The sequence below is a fragment of the Spea bombifrons genome, chromosome 1 (genome assembly GCF_027358695.1).
Source record: "Spea bombifrons isolate aSpeBom1 chromosome 1, aSpeBom1.2.pri, whole genome shotgun sequence".
In the NCBI taxonomy this organism is placed as follows: Eukaryota; Metazoa; Chordata; class Amphibia; order Anura; family Pelobatidae; genus Spea; species Spea bombifrons.
The window spans coordinates 15,773,088-15,797,421 of record NC_071087.1 but is presented as its reverse complement, the minus strand read 5'-3'; the positions used below and the strand labels follow the sequence as shown (position 1 = coordinate 15,797,421).

The following is a 24,334-nucleotide window of genomic DNA, read 5'->3' as shown; positions in this document are numbered from 1 at the left end:
AAGTCTACTAAAAAGTATAAAACATTTGTGAGAGTCTTTCCGAAGAGCTTAGTGATTTCAAGTGTGGTACTATGATAGGATGCGAACCAAGCCTCCACTGACTTGTGCTCCCTTAGCCTGAAACAACACACACTTTCCCCAGTTTCCCAGTCGCTAGCCGAGACTCAGTCTAGGCTATAAACCAAAACGAAGAATACTTTATGTTAGACACACAGGGCTGGATATAGCCAGCAAATCACACATTAACATAAAACAAAATATTGGGATACAAACCGCCACCTTAATCTGCCTCCCAGAGACAACAGGGCAGTAAAGGGATTAACAGTAAAATAGGGTCCCAACCTCCACTATCTATTACTGTCCGAAACCAGTTCCAGGGTTTGGCAGGGGTAAATGTCTGTAGCGGTTGAACTGGGGTGAACACTGACTTATACAACATCAGCAAGTGATGGGATGAAATACGGCTGGGGGTAGCCACAGAAGTCTTTACAAAGTCAGGGCCCATAGTCGCCAGGGAGGAGACTAGCAGTCAGGTCTCTCCAGTGATGGAGAGTTCCGTCACAGTAACTATGTCTATATACTATACTTCTGTTAAGCATTTTGCAAATCCCAGCATATCAATTTTTTTAAAAAACGTTTGGGATTCGTGATGCGCGTCATTCATATTTACCTTCATACCTACCAAAATAAATAAAAAATGCTAGGCAAATGAGGCGTTTCCAAAATCAGGACAAATACCAAAAAAAAACTGTGAAAAATACGAAACTGTGAAAAAATAGTGTTTTTCCTTAATGTTCCCAATTTTTATATAATTACAATATATGATTTGTGTAAGGAATAAAATCACACTTAAAGAAACATAAGACAAAAGTGGTCTTCAAGGCACAGAAAATGCAGCAGAGCTCCGCCACTAAAGGGTTAAAGCATTTTCATAAAAAAATATAAAACGTTTTTTTTTGTCATGAATATTTCTGATTTATTTTCGGGCCCTCGTATAATCTCGGTGTATTCATTTATACGATGCTCTCCCCACCTCACAGGTTCGCATCACCTGCATGCTGCGGATTTCGCGCTCATTGCAGAGCTGTGCTGCTCAGCAACATGTGGAAAAGTACCGGGCGTGCAGAAACCCCAGCAGTGCCGTCAGCCCTGCCGGTTCCTGCTCCTCTCTACGGGGGGGAAGGGATTTATACCGGTACTTAAACAACTCGCGTTTGTGCATTTTGGTATTAAAATAAAATTACAGCTTCAAATACGCCAGAGTTGCAAATACTATGCCCTCATCCAAGATGGCTGACGCGCTTCGCAAGCCCCGCCCTTATTCTAAGCGCAGTCATCACTCTAATGTCACCCGTTTAAAGTAAACAGTGGAAGCAGGGCTGTCTCGCGTCGCAGGGTGATGACGTGTATTGTTTGGTGAGACTCTGTCGGTGCTGGCAGCCGCCGTGGCTGGGGATGGCGGACGCGACGGGGGCTTTGAGCGGGGAAGACAAGGAGGAGGATGGGGGGAGGAAGTCGGCAGCGTCTAGGCCCGCGGAGACGCTTGGTTTTTACGAGAGTGATGGGAGTCGGCTAGAAAGGAAGAAGCGGACTCTGTCAGGTGAGTAGCTGTGTCCGAGTGACAGCTGGTGTTAACCCTAGCAGGGCCGCCAATATTAAGGGCTTGGTGGATAGGGGATCACTTTACTTCTTAGGGGGGTCTTATGTCTGCCCCCTGTGCGTTAGTAACCGGGGCCGGGGTGTCACTGCAGGGAAGGGCTGCCGTCACACACCTGACAGCTGCTCACACGGCACCTGAGTCTTACTGACAATGCTTCATTTTATCAACATTTTCTTTCTATCAATAAAGAGGCATAGGGCTGATCTGTGCACATGTATTATTGTCTGTTATTCTAATATTTATATAGCGCCATCATATTCCACAGCGTTGTACTATGTTTAGCTAGTAAAAGAATAGCGTCATTGAGTAAGCGAGTAACCTTGTTGCCACGGAAATACGCCTTAAATACAAAATGACACTTTATTTCTCTGTCGGAACAAAAGATCTGTGTTCTGGATTGTTGCTGTATGATACTTTATCGCACTTTCACATTTGATAACAAAGAAGTTTAGCACGCATTGGTCTGACAGTCAAGGAATTATGTCTGTAAATAACATTGAAATCAATTTTACTTGGAAAGAAACAAAATCATTATTTAGGTCGCTAATCGAAGGTAATATATATCCTACATGTACATCATAGGTTCTAGAGACATAACTCTACCTACCCCGATTATACATAGTTACTTAACCCCCATATAAGTGAAAAATTTCCTTTACTTTCCAAAGTTACCGCTTGGCTTTTACTGTGATAGTAATCCGTGTAACAAGCTGAAGTAGGTATTGGTCACTAATGACCCACTGTGAAAAAGGATCCTTGTAACCAGCTGAGAGTCACAGAAGGTTTAGGAGAGGGAGCGGAGCCTGTTGGCTGCCATCGTAATAAAGTGAATCTTGGCTGGACGTTTCTGTATGAATTTAAGTTCGTAATGGGCTGGTATATTGGACCAGATGATGCTTATAGGAAGGAGTAACAAGAAAAGGTATTGAACTTGTTCCATACGTAAATATGGCTGCTTACCTGTATTATTTGTTTTGACGTTAAAAGGTTTACTGGGTGCATTTACTTTTGGCCCTAATAATAATAATGTGAATTTAAATAATGGTGAGATGTAGCTACAGTTAAACGTCCTCCTGCTTTAATAAATTTCTCGTTTAACATCCTCGTCATCATGCCAGCTAATTAACTTTTGTAGAGCGTGTGGCACTTCGGCTCCAGCCGTGGCCGGTATATCAGCACTGTGGCTACAACCTCTTGCTTCATGTTCTTGTGGCTCGAATTTTCTTGAGAAAAAAAATATTGGTGTCCAAATAAAATTCACCCTGATGCTTCATTGCCATAAGTTACCAGAACCGGGTAACCAGAACCAACCAAGTGAGCTGTGATCCATGGAAATATTGTGTCTCTTCTGAGTATATTTCTGGGTCCTACGTTAATTTTGTGGTGCGCTGATTTGCTTTATTACTTCTACTCTGCAAGTGTAGGGTGCAGTAATGGCTTCTCTCTTATAGTGTATCGTGTTTATGAGTGTTTACCTTTCTCTGCAAGTGTTGGCAGTATGTGAAATTGATACATCTGAATTGGAATCACAAAGTCAACACTGGGCCGGTGCCATACGTGCTTCATTAAAGCATTAACGTGACACTTGTAAAGATGTGTGCCGTTCAGCCAATATGTAAAAAAAACAAAAAAAAAAAAACACACAATGTGAAAAGCCTACAGTGTTTTGTTACTCCTCTGAACGACGCGGAGATGGTCAGAAAGACGTCACCCCATCCTGACCGCGTGTTCATGGTCAGCCCAGTGCTGATTTTACGTTCTGCTGTCACTCGTTCTTTCCAGCGTCACCCGGATCGTTGTCACCGCTTGTTTTGAAACTGTATTGTACAAAAGCATCTATTCCATGAAACAAGTGTTTTTTTGCTTTAATCTCTGCAGTGATCTGTCTGGACTGCTAATGAACTCTTTGAATAAGTGAATGTCTGCATGTAGACAGTCGTTGTCCTTCATCTATGACCTAGAAGGATTGTCCTCTTCCAGTAGTGAATTAGTCATATTAAACTTGTCATCCCAGCGCTCTGCCAGAAGCGGAAAGCAATTTCTTAGACTGGGTTTTCTAACCCCACGTGGGATCACATTGATTTATTGAATTATTAATTGAATTAACGTCTTTCTGGGTTTTTTTATTATTAAGAGTCCTACAGAAAGAATGTCATACAGTAAGTCAAACCTAGGGGGGAGAAATTACTTCTGGTGAGCTGATACTGTGGTAAAGTGTGTGTGTGTGTGTGTGTGTGTGTGTATGTAATATATATATTTAAAGGGTCAGGCTCGGATTGTTTAGCCTTTCTGTCAGGCGCTGGTACCGAAGCGCTCCTGCTGAAATAAATCTAGGGGAGCACTTTGTGTGCGTGAATGTGGGGGGTGTCTCGTTGGACCGACTAGAAATCTCATGGAAATTTAGAGGATGTGTTTGGCCAAATACACTTCCCGCTAGAAAGGGCGCTTAGGGACACAACAGATCCCTCTATGCCATAGAGGAAATAAAATATAAGATGGCGCTCGGCAACCATATGCTTTATTACTGCGGCAGCCATGTTTTTATTTGCTCTCCTGTTCTAAGATAGTTGTGGATGAACTAGATCTCTGAAGCTCGCGGTTAATGCAGAGTCTGCCGAAACTGTGTTAACGTAGCCCAGGAAGCCTATTCTGTTTCCAGTTTGGGCTGTAGGATTCCAGTGCGTTTTTTGTGGTGGGATCATTGGAAATAAAGGAACGTTTGTATAAAATGCTCTGGGGTGGGGACAGCTGTGACGCCAGAGCTGGAACGACTCGGAATATCCTAGAAGAAGAACATTAAATAAAAGCACCACGGCTCACGTGATACATTTCCTTGCACCGGTTTCTTCATTTAGTAGGCATTTGGTTCCTTTAATGGTCTGTCCCTCAATGTGTTTTTTCTCTGTAATGTATTGGAAATAACGATGCGGATTATGTTTATGTCCTTCAGATCTTTCCTTGTTGAGGTTCATCAGCGCCGAGCTGACGAGAGGTTATTTTCTTGAACACAATGAAGCCAAATACAAAGAGAGAAGAGAGCGTGTGTACACCTGCTTGCGGATACCCAGAGAGCTGGAAAAGGTGTGTATTATCGGTATATCCACATACATAATTCCCTGCAGTGCTTCGGATACATATTAGCCGAGTGAGCAGTCCCTCACACGCTCGACCGCCCCAGGTGTAATAGTGTTATATACCCAGTGTTATAATACGTCATTGCCGCCAGTAACTCTGCTGGGCCGTGTTGTAACACTATATTTCTCAGATTGTAAGTTTTATTTCTAATCACATCCTGTTGTTGGAAAACACATTCTACCCAGTGAAAATTGACACCGGGGACCAGTCTGCACGTCAACGTCACTGAAATCTACAACCCTCGGCATCTCTGGGCGGTACTGTGATTAGTCGGCATGTGAATTCCCTCTTTTTTGTTTTGTCTGTTTAGCTGAAAACTTCTATTGATGGAAAGTCTTCTGATCACAGAGCCTGTCATCACATGTTGTATGTTGAGATAAATGAATCCACTCTTATTGCGTGATGCATTTCCATCTGTTAGGCGCAGTCTAGTACCCTATACTAAAAAGACGTATGATGTGGCGGATTTTAAACAGAAATGTGTATTGTGCCAATTATTAGGACAGTATGATTTTAAGAACATAAACGGTGAAATATTTATCAGCGCGCTTTTGGTCCCCAAAGCTTATAAATGAAGCTCTGTCGAGTCGCTGAGGGCACATCTCGCCAGCCTTCCCATCATGTGTATTATCATTATAGTGCTTTGAATAAACGCTTAAACTATATTTTGTTAATTTAATTTCTCCTTTTTATTTATTTATTTTTTTAATCCAAGCTGTCCACACGCTGCAGGATATTTTTCTGTCTTTCCATTCATTTTGTAGGCTGCGTGTAATTGCATATCATTCCTATATTGTCGTTCTGTATGGCGAAGCCAAGCTTCATAAACCGCTCCTGCTGCCCCAGGAACATGATCACTCATGTCTTCTGCCTTTTATTGTTCGCTATAAAATATAAATGCAGGCCAAACCTATGAGAGTGTTCACTAACCTGGGATATCTGCAGGGGGGGGGGTGAAAGTTCCAGCTCCCTCGTCTTACTCTATATTCCTATGTATTGAAACCATTTTAGAGGAAAAGCAACATATGATCCATTTATTTGCACTCTCGTCAGGGGATCCGATTAACATGCTGCACAGAATTAACAGACATTGCAGGAAGGTGACCGTTTAATTCTGACCATAGTCCAGCATTTATTACTCTGTAATCACACCGCAAGGAACAATGCTTGGCATTAAGCCCGTGCCTCGTTTTGCGCAGAGTTCACTTTCAAATCGATGTGCGTTCTCTTTATAGTATTTAAAATAACGTTAGTTATGGTAATAATTTCACGTATTGAAACACAAAAAATGTAAAGGTGGTAAAAATATGCTTGTCGGTAAGACGGCCCGCCGGCCCCCTGTCGGTAAGACGGCCCGCCGGCCCCCTGTCGGTAAGACGGCCCGCCGGCCCCCTGTCGGTAAGACGGCCCGCCGGCCCCCTGTCGGTAAGACGGCCCGCCGGCCCCCTGTCGGTAAGACGGCCCGCCGGCCCCCTGTCTACCAGCATAGAACGGACAGCTCATCAGAAGAGAATGTGTCTCTCTCATAGTGTCTCCTTTTCGATTCTAGCCCTTATTTTGAATTAGTGATGCTATTTTATTTCTGCTCTTGGGAGCACTTTTAAAATAGATAAAAATTGGCTCGCCAGCAGCTGACTGGAAAGCAGTGCTTCGGGTTTTATAGCAAAAATATGGATATTTTACGATTCCTGTTGCTTCAGATTTCAATTTCATTAAAAAAGTCCTAAATATTTGAATGCGGAGGAACTGGCTATTGCAGGCTTAAATCCCAGTAGCAGCTGATTTATTTCACCCGGTGTTGGCAAATTAGTGTCCAGTAAGAGGCCGTGACATTTGAACTGTAATTTCAGATAGCTGTATTCCTGCCAAAGTCTGCAGCAAGTACATAATGTCAAACACGGAAATAAGCGGCTAACCTTTTGTGCGTTCTCAACGCCTGGCGAGCGCTGCAGTGTTTTTGTGCCTTTGTCATCTGCCAAGATGTTTGCTTCGTTATGTAGATGATCTTGGCACTGCATGCGTTGTAGTGTGTTTGTTATATCTGCTCTAATGTGAACTGTGTCCCTATTGGGGAAAAAATCCGAACCGCTGATTTTGCTTTGTTGTTGTTCACCTGGTTTTTAGACCTGCTACGGAACAGATGATTATGTCCTGATGTGTAAAACCATAGAATTCAAAGAGCGTATATGTTTTTTTCACGCGACTGTATATTTTAACAACTGATCTAAACCTATACATATAAGATATGAAACTCATGGGCTCATGATGATGATATAGCTATTTAATATAGTTAATGCAGTTTTTGTGTTCTGTTCCAGTTGATGCTTTTTGGGTTCTTCCTGTGCTTGGATGCGTTTTTGTATGTCTTCACGCTACTCCCCCTGAGGGTTCTCCTGGCTGTGGTTAGGTTCGCTACTCTGCCTTGTTGTGGGTTAAGGTAAGTTGAAATTGGTTATTTATCATTCTGCTGGATTTACCGATCACGTTCCATCATATACCCAGCAGGACTCAAGCTGTTAGTCACTTTACGGAGCTGTTCCTTCAGCACCAGTCAGTTACACAGGAGTATCAAGCAGTGTGCCGGCACTCATGACCTTGTGCTCTTAATTTAGCAGACTATGCCCCCCAAATGATTAGCCCGTAACATGGAAACACTTATTTAAGTAACATGTCTGCTTCCTTCCTGTTAAGAACTGGGAAGCTTTAGCTCCGACAACTATTCAACAGCTAATGTATATGCGCAGAGGCCTTTCTTTTAAGATCAGTCTAGTATTTCTATGCACCAATATACATGTATGCGATATATAATCTAGAACAATGAAAAACGTATAGTTAGGCAGGCAATATGTAATCTTACCCGTTGTATGAATGGCTATAATTAAGCCATGGGTGGGACAGAGTTACATAATCTTTAATGTACTTGCGTACCTTGATTCTTATTTTATATGTGTGTGTGTGTGTGTGTGTGTGTGTGTGTGTGTGTGTATATATATATATATATATATATATATATATATAATATATAATTTTGTAATTGTTTTCGTTGTGACACCTTCTGACCTTTTTGTGTGCCTCCTAAATAATAAATACAGTACAAGCACACGGATGACTCTCACCGGCAGAGCTAAAAGAGGAAATGAAAACCCTCTGACCTCAGTAATGGAGCCAATAGTCTTATGCGTAATACCAGAGGATAAATGCCTAAACGATTTAATAAATGCACCGGCATGATGTGCTATGCCTCATAGGTTATCACAGCTATAGTCGGCACTAAACATATGTTTGCATTACCGATCAGTGCCACTAGGTGTCTCTGCTTACCTTTCAATAGACCTTTTATACTATTTATTATTATTATCTTTTATTTATATAGCGCCAACAAGCTACGCAGCGCTTATTTCTCTATGATATTATTTATTCGTATTTGTTTTTTTATTTGTATATGTTTTAATACAACAGCCACCAGAAAATGCAAACTGTAGCATTTTGGTTTCACCGTCGACTGATTTCACAAGAGACTAAAAGCAGAGCAGATTAACCAATCAATTTTTGGTTAACGTCTGTTATTTTGGTTTACTAAATTATACTGATTTGCCATCATGCAATGTTTGATATCCTCCAGGTGGAATGCAGGCATTGCACTGCACTCAAAAACCCTCAGGCACCTTGTGTTTATTTACTGAGGCCAATGGTTCAGTTTATTAACTATACAGATCACTACGAAGAGACGCTTCTTGCTATCTGTACCAATTGATTGATATATGCTAAAGCAAACGTGGCAGCCTTAGGCTAGGTTTCCACGCGTTTTTTTGTGCTAAAAACGCCCATAAAAACGCCAATGCAGCCACACGGCGTTTTTTTAGTGAAAAAACGCTGCGGCCAGATGTTAGCTGTTCTTCAATAGGAAATCGCACAATGCCATATCCACTTGGCGTTTTTCTGTTTGGCGTTTTTTTCAGTCCTCTTTGGCGTTTTTCTGCTTTTTTGGGCTCTGTGGCAGTTTTTCAAAATCGCAGCATGTTGACACTCTGGCGTTTTTTTGCAAGGAAATCTTGGCGTTTGTCTCCAATAGAAGTCTATGGGAGAGAAAAAACGCTATGAAAAAGCCATGTGGGTTTTTTATGGCGTTTTTATCCACAGTTACAATGCAGAGGATGGACCCAGTATCTGTGTGTCCTACGAGAAATAGGCTGGAAACAAACAGTTTCACACAAAACAAAGTTCATATTGAATTTTACACCATTTGGAACAAACATACCATTACAAACAAACATACCCGACGCATTAACTGGATCCTGCGTGCCAAAAGCAACAGCAAACAATTTGCACCATCATTTGGGGCCAATCTTCCTAGAGCAGCAGACATTCGAAATAAAGCATGCCTTACAAACCACAGAAAAGAGACAAAAGGGTCTACCAAGTAAATGACATCAGGAGAGGGCAGATACTTGCCATTTATCCTAATCCATTTTAGCTGGGTGAAACTTCTAACTTGTAAAGGCTGGAAAAACTGCCTAAGGTCAAAAAAAGCAATTTCCACAGGAAGGCTAAAACGCCAGAAAAAACTCCAGAAAAAACGCAAAAACGCAGGTAAATGCAGTGGCAGTTTTCTTGGCGTTTTTCCTGGCGTTTTTCATCAAGAAAAAAACGCAGGACAAAAACCTAAGTGGAAACCTAGCCTTACTCCTCTTTTTTACTCTATAGGACCGTTGTCTTTTCCTGCAGCTGTTATTTCGTTCTCTCATTTAGCTAACCCACGCAAACTATCTAATCACACACTGTATGCACAAAAGTATTAGGACACTTTGCCATTACACCAACATGGAATCTTATACTAGTTTCACGGGTATATAAATTAACCACGCCTAGTATAATTGTAAAAAAACACCAAACATATTCATGAACTTTCCCTGATTTTAAAACCACCAAATACACATATATATATTTTTTTAACCCCAACTAATTTAACTAACACAGTGTGAAGGAGAGGGACAGAGAACAGTATCTAGGCGTGTGATTGTCTGCTGTACCTGGCGATCAACATGGCTCCCTTTTATTTTTCCCTTTGTACCGATGATGTGCCTGGTACGTCATTGGTACTCTAAGGACGTCTTTTCTCGATGTACCGTGTACATCATTGGTTGCGAAAGGGTTGATGAAAGGAAAAAAATACTCTTATAAAACATTAACATTTGTATTGACTATTTGCATGTCGAGATTGCGTTACATAGCTTTAAAGTTTCTAGCTTGGTACCCGTACTCTTATTAAATCGCATGTTATTTACCATTATGCTTTGTAATTATATCCGCTCACTAAATATACCCCAGCCTGCTAGAGAGAGAGTGTTATTATTATGACACGACAGAAATGGCTTCATGTTATGTTGCCTGGTGGCTAGAATGCAATTCCTCAAAAAAGATTAAGCCAAGAAGGGCCTACGCAGAGCAGACTTTTTCACCCCGAGGATCCCTTGACTACAAATCCGAGTAGCTAAAAAATGTCAGAAGTAATTAAGAAGCGCTCTGATGTTCCTGGAGGATGCTGACTTTAACTCTTGGAGCATTGGTAGGGTGGCAAAGGATGCACTGGATTCATGGCAACGCCATGCAACCGCAAAGAGCCTTCCAGGTCAGGCCGTGCGTTTTGGCGAAATTGCGTATAAGTTAATTTGCCCCCCCCCCCCAAGGTACATATGCTGTCAGACTTACTTTTGTTACTTCTGGTATCCACTGACAGCAATGGTGCCAAATGTAGATGTCACGTGTTTATATTTTTGTTGAAGCAATACCTGGTATTTGTTCCTCGTAATAAGTGTTTAATTCCTTTGCTTCTTAAACCCTTTGAAGTTGCGTCTGATGTCTGTTTTTGACGTCCGGAGAAACATTTTCCAAATCTTTTGTTTGCAGCAATGGGCGTCTGTTGCAGCCTGCGCAAGTATGTGACGTTTTGAAGGGCGTCATCATGGTCATCTGCTATTTCATGATGCACTATGTCGACTACTCTATGATGTACCACCTGATACGAGGCCAATCTGTCATAAAGCTTTATATAATTTACAATATGCTGGAGGTAAGTGCTTGCCGTCCAACTTTCACCTCCATTTTGTGTTCTTCCACTAATTAAAAAAAACCCTCTATACAGCATGTTTACACTTGGATTAATTATTTGTTTCTGTCTACTGAATAAACCCCAGAGATAACTAAAGTTAGGTTCTTTAACGCTATTAAAATTTTTTTGCTTCTTCTTAACAATGGCCAATAATTTTGAGAAAGTAGCCTGTAATGTAGAGGTTACCAACTGCTTTCTGTGGGAAGCCAGCACTACTTTCTGAGGTGGTCATTTCTAACCCCTTATACATGGCATCTCCTCCCATGAGGTTTTGTCTTGTTGAGTTTACATTAAAGCTGCTAATAGTATAGAGAGATTGAAGTTAATATTTAGACTTTGAGGCTTTTGCTCCATATGCAATTATATGATACATTTTATTAATATACAATACAGAATAATGTTCGTTTTTTCCTTAAGTACTAATATTAAAGTTACATTTATCATTTCTGTGCAAAGATAAACATTAAGCCCTTTTTTCCCCATTTAGGTAGCAGACCGTCTCTTTTCATCTTTTGGACAAGACATTTTGGATGCCCTCTACTGGACGGCAACCGAACCCAAGGAGAGGAAGCGAGCCCACATTGGTGTTATTCCTCATTTCTTCATGGCTGTATTGTATGTGTGTATCCTTTTAATTTGTGGGAAACGCAGCATGAATAACCGGCATGGGTTCCGTTTTGTATCTTTGAGGTCTGGATGAAGTGCCATTTTCTTGGCCACGCGAATACATAGCTGAGCATTCTGGAAGGGGGTATGAAAGTGTTCGGCCTCGCTCTATTTGGTGCAGGCACGCTCCTCTTTGGGATTTGAACCTCTCAGGAATTCTTAAAATCTGAGCTGCCATTACATTAAGGAAAACCTCTTGCCTAAATCTGAGGGGCTATGACCCCACACCATATAACTTGTGTGGGCTCTAAAGGACTGGCATGGGTTAATGCATATGCTGTTATGCTTGCGGATAAAGCACAGTTTGCATGTCCGCGGGGTGGGATCTTGTGTTTACAGGACACTGTTCCTTAATTCTTCTGTCTGCAGTTCTTCACGCCATCCTTATACTAGTGCAAGCGACAACTCTCAATGTGGCATTTAACTCTCACAACAAGTCGCTGCTCACCATCATGATGTCCAACAACGTAAGTGCTCAGTAAAAGTACGTCAGGGAAGCGTACGGCAAAGACCTGGCGATCCCTTAGTAGCCCTCTGGGCTGGAAGCTTGCATGCTGGACCTCTATAACTTATTGTATCTTAGAGCGTCAGTTCTAGTTTTGACTGTATGTATTGTAAGAAGGGTTGTGGACATTTTTGGCGCTATATAAAAGTATAATTATATTAAATAATAATCAGGGCTTAACCCCCCTATTTCTTTTTATTTTAAATGAAGTGTTTTTTGTGCACAGATTTTTATTTCAAGGTATTTTTCATTTTTTTTATTAACAGTTTGTTGAAATAAAAGGAAGTGTTTTCAAGAAGTTTGAGAAAAACAATCTCTTCCAGATGTCAAACAGTGGTACGTATCGGTGCCGCTTCTTCAAATGACTTCCATGGCTCAGAAATACACGCAAATAACATACAAAAAAAAGTGCAATGTACTGAAAAGCCAGAGAAAAATATATAAATATTCATTTTTAAATGATCCTGTATGATACAAAAAATAAACATATATCTTATAAAAGGGATACTGCCAGCTGTTTATATTTACCGGGAATGTTTTTGTTTTTTTTTTGTTTCTTGGATATGGGACCAATAAATATAAATGAAAAGCTAGATATTTATTACCTACAGCTATCTCAGGAATTTTTTTAATGGCAACGTTCATTTAAATGTACAGTTTGGAACAAACGTTAAATATGTGTAGGTACGCCTTGGCAGCATTAAGTGAAAATTGTGGGTTTTTCTCCAATTTTGTGTAAAACAGTGCGTTTTCAGCTGGTTTCTGTTTGTATTTAGTACACGTTTAGAATTGCCTTTCCATTAGAGATCTTGTTTTCATAACCCAGTGACCGGCTAGATATCCAAAGCAATAAGGAGTCGCGCATTGCGTACTGCTAAACCCCCCCAGGTTTATTATATAATGGAGGACGTGGGGGCTGTTTATCTTATGCTAAGATAGCAAACTGACGGTATCCCACCGCTAATATGCTGATTTTTTTGCATGCGCTTTATCCCTGTTACCTTAGTCTAATTCATCAGACTCCTTATCATACTGCCTGTTGTAAAGAATAGCATTGCTCAGTCTTAATCACCAAGCTAGACACTTTGAGTCATGGAAGTCTATGGAGCAACTGACTTTGTTAGCGTTTCCATTAAGGATAAGCTCGGTGTGGCATAAGCAGGGAAAGCCGCTTACAATATCCAATGTCAGTCTCCAGGTCTACAGATAAAGGAAGTTTGTTGGGGGAAAATGAGATAAAAACCTACAATACTGAATACGGCACTCAAGGAGAAAATATTTTTTCCATAGGGCTTCCCCTTTAACCGCTTTTGAATATATCTTGTGACGTATGCCATTTGTAGAGCTTTATTTAATGCTACAACTGTATATGTGTGAGAAAGCCGTGGGCCGCCATGTTTAATGTGACAGTCGTTAGTATGAGTGATGGGGACAGCAGCTTCTTTTTCTTCCAGATATAAAAGAGCGATTTACCAATTACGTTCTCCTGCTGATTGTGTGTCTGCGAAATATGGAGCAGTTCTCCTGGAACCCAGGTGATTATTTCATTGTTTGACCCGTTAGCTGCTTATAGACATACTGACTAAATCATCCACAGCGGATCTGGGATCTGTAAACTTCAGCTGCAGTATTAACCTATAGCTATTCATAGCAAACATATAGCTATAGACATACCCAAGAGGTAACACAGTTACCGAAGGCCATTGTCTGGATTGAGTTTTACATCCTAGAACAGGGGCGTCCAACCTGCGGCCCTCCAGCTGCTGCAGGACTACATCTCCCGTACTCCTCAGCCAGCCCTTTAGCTGAAAGAGCATTATGGGAGATGTAGTCCTGCAGCAGCTGGAGGGCCGCAAGTTGGACATCCCTGTCCTAGAAAGTGCCCCTCTATAACATTTTTAATGACTAGCGAACTTTAAAAACGAATAAATAATAATTCCGAGTTCACTATATGCAGTGTGTCGTTTGTTATCGAGTAACAGGCTGCTAGCTAAGACATTTCTAAACGTTATATATACTCTTTTTGTTGCCTTCAGATCACCTGTGGGTGCTGTTTCCCGATGTGTGCATGGTGATCGCGTCTGAGATTGCTGTTGATGTCGTAAAACACGCCTTCATAACCAAATTTAATGACATCACTGCCGACGTACGTATACGGGTTCTTTTTAAGGCTGTACGTGGCATGGTTATTGTATATTTTGTAAGGATGTGTTCATATGAAACTTGCAGATTTACTTAAAGGGGGGTACAATGAGAACAGCAGCCGTGCAGACCTTATCATTGGGTTACCGCGTAGGCTTTAGGAAAGGAGCTCCCTTTACAGTCTCATTTAATTATTAATTATTATTCGTAGAAAAAAAGCAATTGTTTTAAACCAAACATGGCAGAAAAGAGAGCGCCATGACCTGGAAATACACACACTGGTAAATCTTAAATATGTGTGTGTTTGCCCATTACAGAAGACGACATGTGGTGATGCACGTGAAAGTGTATTCACTAAAGCTCCTCGGCTTCTCTGTATATTAACTGGTGTTTGTATGAAACAAGCTTTATTATATAAAGAAAAAAGGCAGGTTTTGTACTCCAACTCTACCTCTTGATTTCACAAAGATCGTAAGGAGCGCAGCGTAGTAACAATGTGTAGGTTCGCGCTGCTGCATCTTGCTGCCAACAGAGGTTGTTGGTGGGGTTAGCGAGACGGCTCTGTGGTATACATGTTACAGGCAATGTTATCATGCAGTGTCATTTTCAGTTATGTTTGCTCTAAAGCTTGTTACTTGTTTTGTTTTCCATGCGGTTGCAATAAATGATATCCTTTTACTTGGTCAAATACGGATTTGTCAGTATAGGATGGTGGGACCTTGGCGTATACGAAGACCTCTCCATCTTCTCAACTCCTCCTAAAGCTTTCCACACACCTTACATGTCTGTATAGGGCAGGTTCCCGTGTTCTCGTGTGATTAGGACGACACACGCATAGTTTGGCTCCTCAAGGCCCTCGACAACCTACCTAATAACCGAACGATTTTCTTATCAGACCCCACCGGTGCGGCGTGTTTGAGGAGTGGAGCGGTCTGCTAATCACCAAAAAGCCTCGTGTGTATTTGTCAAATAATGAACCGTTGCCAGAGATAGCCGAATAACATACGAGCGCACACCTATCTTTATGTATAAAAAGTGAATCTGGTGCAAAGTTTACGTAGTGTCTTATCGCCATAGAAACCAATGGGAAGGATCGCAGGATAACTCCGCTGCTCAGACTTTGCACCAGAATCACACATTATACCCATGTCTGTCATTATATTGGTCAGATAAGTGTGTGTATACAAATGTGTGTACATTATATACATATATACAAAATTTTTGCTAACTCTATTTTTACCTAAATTTAACAAACTACTTGGTTCTTCTAATCCAGGCTTTCTTTAATCTGAATTCAAATACACCTGCGTTTCCCCACAGCCGATGGAGGTCATTTCTGAGATGATGTGATGAAATGCCCCCTTCTCTCCCGTGTTTTTCACATGTATAGCGGTTTCCGCGTGTGATCGGCAGGCTGCCGTGGTTTATCTGTCCGTAATGTGGGTCCCGGTGACTGTAGAATCTATTCCTTCTATATCCTTCTGTCTTTCTTGCAGGTGTATAGTGAATACAGAGCCAGCCTCGCCTTTGAACTTGTAAGCAGTCGCCAGAAAAATGTAAGCTTGCAAAGTGAATGTGTAACGATGTAATGATGCCCCACGCGGCAACTTAGGGAATGAATCCGGTTTATAAATGAGAAAAATTTTGCATTTTTAATTTGACTTGAGGTAAATGCTGATGGTTTCTGACTGGCGACAGCAGGTCAAATATTGTTTTTTGGTTTTTTTTTCTCGCTGATTAGGCTTACACCGACTACAGTGACTCTGTGTCCAGGAGAATGGGATTTATTCCTCTCCCGTTAGCTGTGCTGGTAAGTCGAGTTACGACCTGAGACCATGATAAAGCCGGTATCCATCAGACGTGAGGAAAAGAAAATACAATGCAAAGGACAGTGTGGGGAGCAGATGAAATATTAGAAGACAGTGTTCCACTTTTATTTCTGCCAGCTGGCCCGTTTGGGTAATCGGGTGATCGTTGGTAATGATGCCCACCTTTGACTGTTTGCAGGGGCAGTTTCCTTTTAGAACCCAGTCGATCCAGGGTACAAGAGCAGCTCGTTTCTCTTTATAGAGAGGACGGTAGATAAGTTAAACGGCCTCCCAGCAGAAATAGAAGTGGTGGATACAGTGAGGGAATTTAGACATGCATGGGATAGGCATAAAGCTATCCCGGAGACCAGCCCAAGGACTGATTAAGGTCCAAGTCTCTACAACAGCAAAATGGGCAGACTAGCTGAGTCAAGAGGTCCTTATCTGCTGTTTCTATTGGCGTAGAAAGTCGTGTTATTATATCGGACGCTGCAGCTGCCACGGCTTTCTTTGCTCTTCTGACTTGGAAAAACATTTTATTTTGCACTAATCTATTAGATATAGATTATTATTCCTAGGATCGTTCCCAGGTTTGCGACTGGTTAACCCCTTAACGTCCATTGCCGGGTCAGGCACGTCATGCATAACGGTCACTTAACTACCTATGACGTGCCTGACACGTCATGAGACTTAAACAAGCTTAGAAAGTGATCAACGATCACTTTCTAAGCTTAAACGGTGTTGCTGTAATGCCTCGATGTCGAGGCATTCAGCAACACCGAGATCGGCATCATGGGCCATGTCTGGCCCCTCCCCGGTGCGTCAACATCCGCCATACATTGACCCCGTTTTAAAAGCGTTTAGGAGGGAAAAAAAAGGAAAAAAAAAACATGGTTACATATTTAACCCCTTAATGACAAAGCCTGTACATGTACGGGCTCAAAATGCATTCTTTTCAATGGGTTTAGTGACTGCCTATTGTCCTTAAGGGGTTAAAAATTATTATGCATCAGAGGAACTATCCAGTTCCAGCAAAATGTAAAAAAAAAAAGTCCAAAAAGAATAAAATAAAGTTTATTATGAGCAAGTGCTAAAATTAGCACTGTATCTTCCCAAAAATCCTGACATGGAAAAATGTAAATAAAAGCATTTCAAATACCCAAGGGGTGTCTAATTTAAAAAAAAATGAATGGTTTGATGGGGTAAATTGTAGTGGCCGGGCTCAAAGATAGGGCATAGGCACAGACTGACCAAAATAGGGGAAAAAAAGCGCACTTCCAAAATGCGGCCTTTGAACCCCAAACAGCAGTCAAACCCATGCATGGGTGGTATCACTGTACTCGAGAGATGTTGTTGAACACATATTAGGGTGTTGTTTGATAGTGACGTATACCTGGAGCTATACATTTATACCCAAAGTACAATTTGTGTAAAAAAAAAAAAAATAAAAAAAAAAAAAAATACTACCACAAAGTGTGGCAAAGGCTGGTGGTAGAATCTCATGCATGGAAAGGGTTAAAATACTAGCATTTGAAATACCTTGGGGTGTCTAGTTTTCAAAAATATATGGTATGATGGGGTACACTGAATTATCCGGCTTCAAAGATGGTCCTACTAGGACATGGGGGCAGAATGACCAGATGTAAAAGTTCCAAGTTAAAAAATGTGCACTTCCTAAATGTGGCGTTTGACCCACGCATGGGGGGTATGACTGTACTCGGGAGATGTTGCTGAACACATATTGGGGTGTTGTTTGAAAGTGTTGTATACCAGGAGCTGTAAATCCATACCTGAATAGCAATTTTAGCGATAAAAAACACAAAATAAATTACTACCACAAAGTTTGACGAAGACTGGTGGTAGAATTAGTGCATGGAAAGAGTTAAAATTCTAGCATTTGAAATACCTTGGGGTGTCTAGTTTTCAAAAGATACCCGAAATGGCACATGGGGGGGAAGAATTACCAGATTTGGAAAAAATGGTTTTGAAACAGCAAAACGCTACCTGTACTTAATGCTCCATAACGTGCAGTAAAAAGCAAAAAAACATTAAAACATTGGGTATTTCTAAACTCAGGACAAATAGTAGAATATATTTAGTAGGTTTTTTCATTAGGTTTTTGGATGAGTAAAAGATTTTTGGGGTAAAAGTCAGAAAATGTGGGGGTTTTTTTACATTTTTCATATTTTTTTTATTTTTTTATGGGAAATTAGATAATATGATCAAAACAATGGTATCTGAAGAAAGCCCTTCTTGTCCTGAAAAAAACAACATATAATTTCTGTGGGTTCACTAAATGAGTGAGGAGAAAATTACATCTAAACACGAACACCACAAAAGTGTTAAAATAGCCTCGGTCCCAATGGTACAAAAGGTACAACACAGCCTGGTCCTTAAGGGGGGGGGGTTAAAAGTGCTGTTCTACCTACTATGCTGAATAATTAAATACAGCAGTGGAAACATCATTCATACTCGTTTTATCAAGCCAGATATTCTTATTTTTGCCTTGTGCAATTCACGTCATGTGACGCAAACGTGGGCATTGATAAGCTGTTGCCATAGGAACTTTAAAAGCTTCTTCATTGTATGTGTTTTTTTGCAAATATTTGTTTACTTATTTTAGAGCGTGTAATGATGTCTTCTCTGAGTGCAGCATTATCTTTACGATAATAGATGTGAGCAGAGAACAAAATGTACTACCGTACATCACATTGTTGGTATACTTAGTCACAGAGGCTTTTTACATGGCCACCACAGCCACATGGCTGTACAGTCTGCTGCAGTAGATGTCATTAGATCACAGTAGAGAGCAGTACCCATAGGCAAAGTAGATGTTTAAATATTAAAAATGTCTGTATGTAAATAGATTATATGTTAAGAGATGTTCAGATATGTGTGTCTTTCACCTTCTGCGTTCTGACTTAGTTTGATTAGTGGGTTTTTTGTTTTTCTTCTTTCAAGGTTTTAGATAGGCTTACATAATGTGTATGTATGTTACTAGTAAAGTTTTACTAGTAAATATTCATTCATGTAAACAATGTTTTCATATTTAATAAAAGCTATGATTGAGAAAAATATTTTTTTTGTTTGCCACTTTGCCTCCCTGATATGCCTAATACCCCCCTATGGGCATAAGGCATTTCTGGAGGCAGAGTGGCATATAGGGGGTTAAAGGGCAGTGCCAGTAGTAGCGGGGGTTGTCTGCGTTCATCGAGCGAAAGTTCGCCGTTGGCAGAGAGGAGTATTCCCTGCAGCACTGCAGGGAATTCTCCTCTCTGGCAGCCAGGGAAGGTATGCGCGATGCACGTAGACAACCTCCGCTCCTGCCGGCACTTTCGCTGACGCTAGGTGATAGGCGCCCGATGTAAGTGCTGGCAGCAGCTGAGGTTACCAGACAGGAGGATCCAGGTCTCCTTCAGTGCTGCGGGGGATCTGGATCTTAGTCTCACAGTCAGACCTCATTTGAGGTCTGATAAGAAGACGACCTCGATTATAGGGCGAGGAGTATTTTTCGGAGCGTTTGCGCTGAAAAAAATCTTGTCTTCTCGAGCAAGTACGGTATATATAATGTATGTATAAATAAGGGTTAAGGCCCTAGGCGTGTAGTGCATGAAGTGAATCTGTTGTGCAGAGTAGTGGTCTAACCACCTGAGTTCTTACCTCACCCCTTCAATGTTTTATGATGTTTTGAGGATTATTTACCAGCATTTTGAGAAGTTTGAAGTCACTGAGAGCAGGTTGCGTGTGCTTCATTTCATGGATGTTTTCACTAACGCTGTTTCCCTCTGTACCAGCTCATCAGGGTGGTGACCAGCTCGATAAGGGTACAGGGAGTGTTGGCCTACACATGCGTTGTCCTCTTCTATTTTGGGTAAGTTTTTCAGAAGATCAGTCGCAATACTCCAGCGTTCAATTTGCGAGTCAGCGAAGAGGAAGGCAGAGGGGCCATTTGCCATGAAATGTACCGGTTAAGGTTAATCTTTTGGGTTTTTATCACTGCACTGAGGTCTTATGCCTTCAATATAGATAAAAAATAAAGTACCATCTTCATAATCTGTTTTGGAATACATTGTCGTCGTTGTATAAATACCGGCCTATATTGAGGTTGAGAATTCGTTTACAGTCCGGTTACCTCCATAGATCATGCTCTGCAAATATTCACGTTTAGTATATCTACCTTTTGAGATGTCCGTAGCTCATGGCGGATGTGAATTGTGCCGCTCGCCCTGTTTGTGTAAGCTTTTGCGCCACACGTGCGTTAGGATGGTTCTTGCGTGTGACGTGCAATCTGGAGTTCTTATTGTCTGTGGACTGAAAATAGAAATACCAGTTTAGATTGTTTACTTTATCCCCCTTTTTTCTCCCTTGGAGGAAAATGTCTGTGTCGGCTTAACTCAGCAGGGTTTATGAAAGCCACACAGCTTTAGATTTTAACAGAAGAATAAAGATTACTTTGGATTGTTTGGGCCGCTTTCACTATTCCACATTTATTCTCTATTTGCTTGCATGCTGTGCTACTAAAGCTGGGAAGAGTTCTACTCCCTATTAAAAAAAAAAAAAAAACCACAAAAAAAACAATGCGTTGTTTTATTTTATTTTGACCATAGGTACGGCTAGAAAAATTGTGCATCTCGGCAAATGCATCTTGTTACTTTGACGTTCCAACATTGAAAAAGTGGCTTCTACCAGAGACACCTAGATTTATTTTAAAACAATCCTCAACCCGGGCACAAGGTCGCCATGGGTACTAGGAGCCTAATTCAAAATAAATACCGAATATCCACCCTTAATGCATAAAGTAAAAAACAGCTGTTTTCTTCTTTGGAATTTCTAAAATATTGGACTATATATGGGAAATATGGAAATGTCTACCATAAACTATTGTGTGTGTATGTATATATATATATGTATATATATATACCGTATTTATCGGCGTATAACACGCACTGGTGTATAACACGCACCCCCATTTTAACAAGGAAATTTGAGTAAGAAAAAATAAGTTTAAACTTGGAAGCTATGAACTTAATGTTGGAATAATGTTTATAACATTATAACATTTATTATAATGTAATAAAAGGAATAAAGAAAAAGCACAAAAACAACTTCATCAGAATCACTGCTATCTGGGAAACCACACACACTCAGACACACACACAGTAAGACACACTGAGACACACACACACTGAGACACACACACACACACACTTAGACACACACACAAACACACTCAGACACACACACACACACACATTAAATTTATATATTACTGCCTAACGTTTGGGAGATCTGGTATGGGTCCTCTTTATCTTCCAGCATTTTACTTTTTGTGCTGATGCCGGGGCCGGAGTGACGTCATCACCCGGCTCCCGGCATCAGAGAGGGCGCGCGAGAGAGCTGTGCAGGGGAAGATTGTGCAGCTCTAGGATTTATCGGTGTATAACACGCAGGTAGGGTTTCAACTTCATATTTTAGTTTAAAAAAGTGCGTGTTATACACCGATAAATACGGTATGTGTGTATATATATATATATAATATATTTTTATTATTATTATTATTGACCCATCTTGATGATGATGTACTTTATGTGCTGGGAAAGAATTGAGGCAGAAGCAGCTCAGCACCTGAAAATAGACGTCAGATATTTTTTAACAACTGAGTGATTTTGATATCTTTTATATTTACAAATAGTTTGCTTGGGACAGTTAAACTGCTTTTTGAAACAGGGATTTCAGGGCAGTGATTGCCATCGCTTGCCCATTGTCTCCTAAAATAATATTGATTAGTCGTAGAATTTAATTTTCAACTCGATACGCAGCTAATTGCAGGACAAGGAAACGCTTTGTTTAGGCGTGAGCAGCGACGCGGTTTAGGTATAATCTTTGCAGACAGGATTAGTGTATCTCTGACTCGGGCTGGGAGAGCCAAGAATATTAATCTGCTGGGATTAGCTCGGCACAACTAAAAGGCCAGCCGGCTGGTGTAATTCAGCGACATGTTCCTTGTGACAGTTTGTTAATGTATAACATAATATCACTATGTAGCTTTACAGTCTTTTCTGCTCTTACACAATGAGTCAAAGCAGATGAACACAAAGATTCTCAATTTGTTTTCTATTAGGCTTTTGCATTAATTTAATGACAGTTCTTAGAGTTCATAAGAATTTCCTAAAACGAGGCAAAACGAACGAAAAGGCAGCAAAAAGATCCAAATTTTGGTTTGAATTTCTTGGGCACTACCACTCTTTCACGTTCTCATTCGATTTCTCTTTCATGGTCTGAATGTCTCCACCAACCACTTCCGTGGCTCGCAGGTCCGCTTCTTCACTAGCATCTTCTTCAACTTCTTGTCTTCCTTCTGTGCCCGCATCTCCGCAGACACGGCCTCCGGTGGACGTCCGCAACAATGGTGGAGCTTCCAACGGAGGCATTGTCGTTGTGCAGACGTCCACCGGAAGGTCAAGATGGAAGAGAGAAGAATAATACTCTTTTCTTTCGAATCATTTCAAAGCCAGCATTTAATGCGGTGAGATGTGTGTCCAGCATTTTATTTATTTAGATAGATGGAGCTCTATCTACTTGAGTGGTGAGTGTAGAGTAACTACAGATTGATTTTCATATTGGACGGAGAATTTTCAAGCTAGCTCTAGAATTAAAATGTTATTCATTAGCCTCACTATCATATGCTTCATTCAGTTACTGTTACGTCCCTTGTTAGTATCACTCAGACCTTTAGTTAATTTGTACCTTTTTTCCCTCTTATAGTTTGATTAGAAGGGTCAATGTTATTAATTTTTTATACAATACTTTCAGCTAGGTTAAATACACATTTGGAAAATCCGTTGACAGAGCTTCGAGCATTCATTCGCTATTCTATATATTGCCACACACCTGTTTTGGGTTGACACATCCATTTTTTTTTTAAAAACCATTATGATTCATACTCTGTTCTCTTTATGCAGGCTTATAACTTTAAAAGTCCTTAACAGCATTGTTTTGCTTGGGAAATCGTGTCAGTATGTCAAGGAAGCAAAAATGGAAGAGAAGTTGTTCCAGCAGCCTTTTACAAGCATGCCTGGGAAGACACCCAAAAAAGCCAAAAGCAAATCCAAAACTAAACAAGGTACAGGTGTTTCAAAATGCCCTCAGACCTTAACAAATGGAGTCTTTAGCCAATGTTCGTAAAGCTTATGCGACTCCACATCTTTTGTGTTGGCCCCCAAAAGTTGTATCAACTTATATTAAATTCTCTTGGACCAGTACGGCTATGTCCATTTTCTCTATATTAAACTCAACAATATAATTAGGACCTCATGCTGTGAATATGTATAGAAAGCTTAAGGTTTTTACTGCTCAGGCCCCATTTTTTGATAATATGATTTTGGTTTTTGTAGGGATCCCTACAGATGAAACGGCTAGTGCTTCCGTCACCAGTCAACCGATGCGCCAAGCAAGTACAACACCGCTCCTTGTGGAAAGCAGCTCTGATCAGTTCCTGACTACACCCGATGGTGACGAGAAAGAAATTACGCAAGAGAATTCCGAACTCAAACACAGATCTGCCAACAAGGATCTGCTTGACATAGACAGGTTCACCATCTGCGGAAACAGAATAGACTGATGCGTTTTCGGGATGCTTTGTGGTGCCACAGAGTGATTGCTGAGATTGACCCTCGGATATTTATTTTCCCATTTTAAGTTATTTCTACACCGTAAACGTCCCTCGACAGATAAAATAGTCCCGGTGTTGCGTTCCAGCAGTCGTAACGTATTCTAAAATAGTGGAGAATGGCAGGCTTCTACCGAAAGCTTTTTGAGCGTGCTAGCGAGGATGAGTTGGAGCGAATCCTTCAACGGGGGAGAGACTTTGCAGGTGAATGCCGAAGTTAATTTTTTCTTTTATCCTGGATGATTTACAAAGAAGGAAGGGCACTTTAGGAAGAGGAATTTTACAGAATTTTACTTCTAATGTGTGGACAGTCTCTGTTAGCCTTAAAATAACACGTGAACAAAGAGTCGGCTTTCTACACTTTGTTACATCATCTCCATGGGAATTTTTGCCTTTTAAACCACAGAAGCAAGACTTGAATATTCAGTTTTAGTGTTTTTTTTTTTGTTTTTTTTTTTCCATTGAAAAAATACAGGGTCAATACAAAATGAAGGTACCAGCAGAACAATGCATTCTTTAAGAATGTCCCTTCAGCTCGGGGTAACACATGATGGGAGCAGCACGGGTGTTGTGCAGTAATGTGGTTTTATCTGACCTCTGTTCTACCAATATTACTCTGATGGCATAGACATGTGACCGG

General features: G+C 40.8%; 1 protein-coding gene across 1 annotated transcript; it reads left to right on the top strand.

Annotated features, from left to right (window-relative positions):
• The first annotated feature begins 1,410 nt into the window (after positions 1 to 1,410).
• TAPT1 (transmembrane anterior posterior transformation 1) lies at positions 1,411 to 24,009 on the top strand. Its single transcript, XM_053458300.1, has 14 exons — positions 1,411 to 1,600; positions 4,611 to 4,741; positions 7,114 to 7,232; positions 10,703 to 10,865; positions 11,392 to 11,527; positions 11,940 to 12,037; positions 12,342 to 12,411; positions 13,530 to 13,610; positions 14,112 to 14,221; positions 15,714 to 15,773; positions 15,959 to 16,027; positions 19,820 to 19,896; positions 22,988 to 23,148; positions 23,420 to 24,009. Exons 1-14 carry the CDS (start codon positions 1,456 to 1,458, stop codon positions 23,644 to 23,646), a joined length of 1,647 nt encoding a protein of 548 aa, XP_053314275.1. The 5' UTR covers positions 1,411 to 1,455; the 3' UTR covers positions 23,647 to 24,009.
• Positions 24,010 to 24,334: the final 325 nt, after the last annotated feature.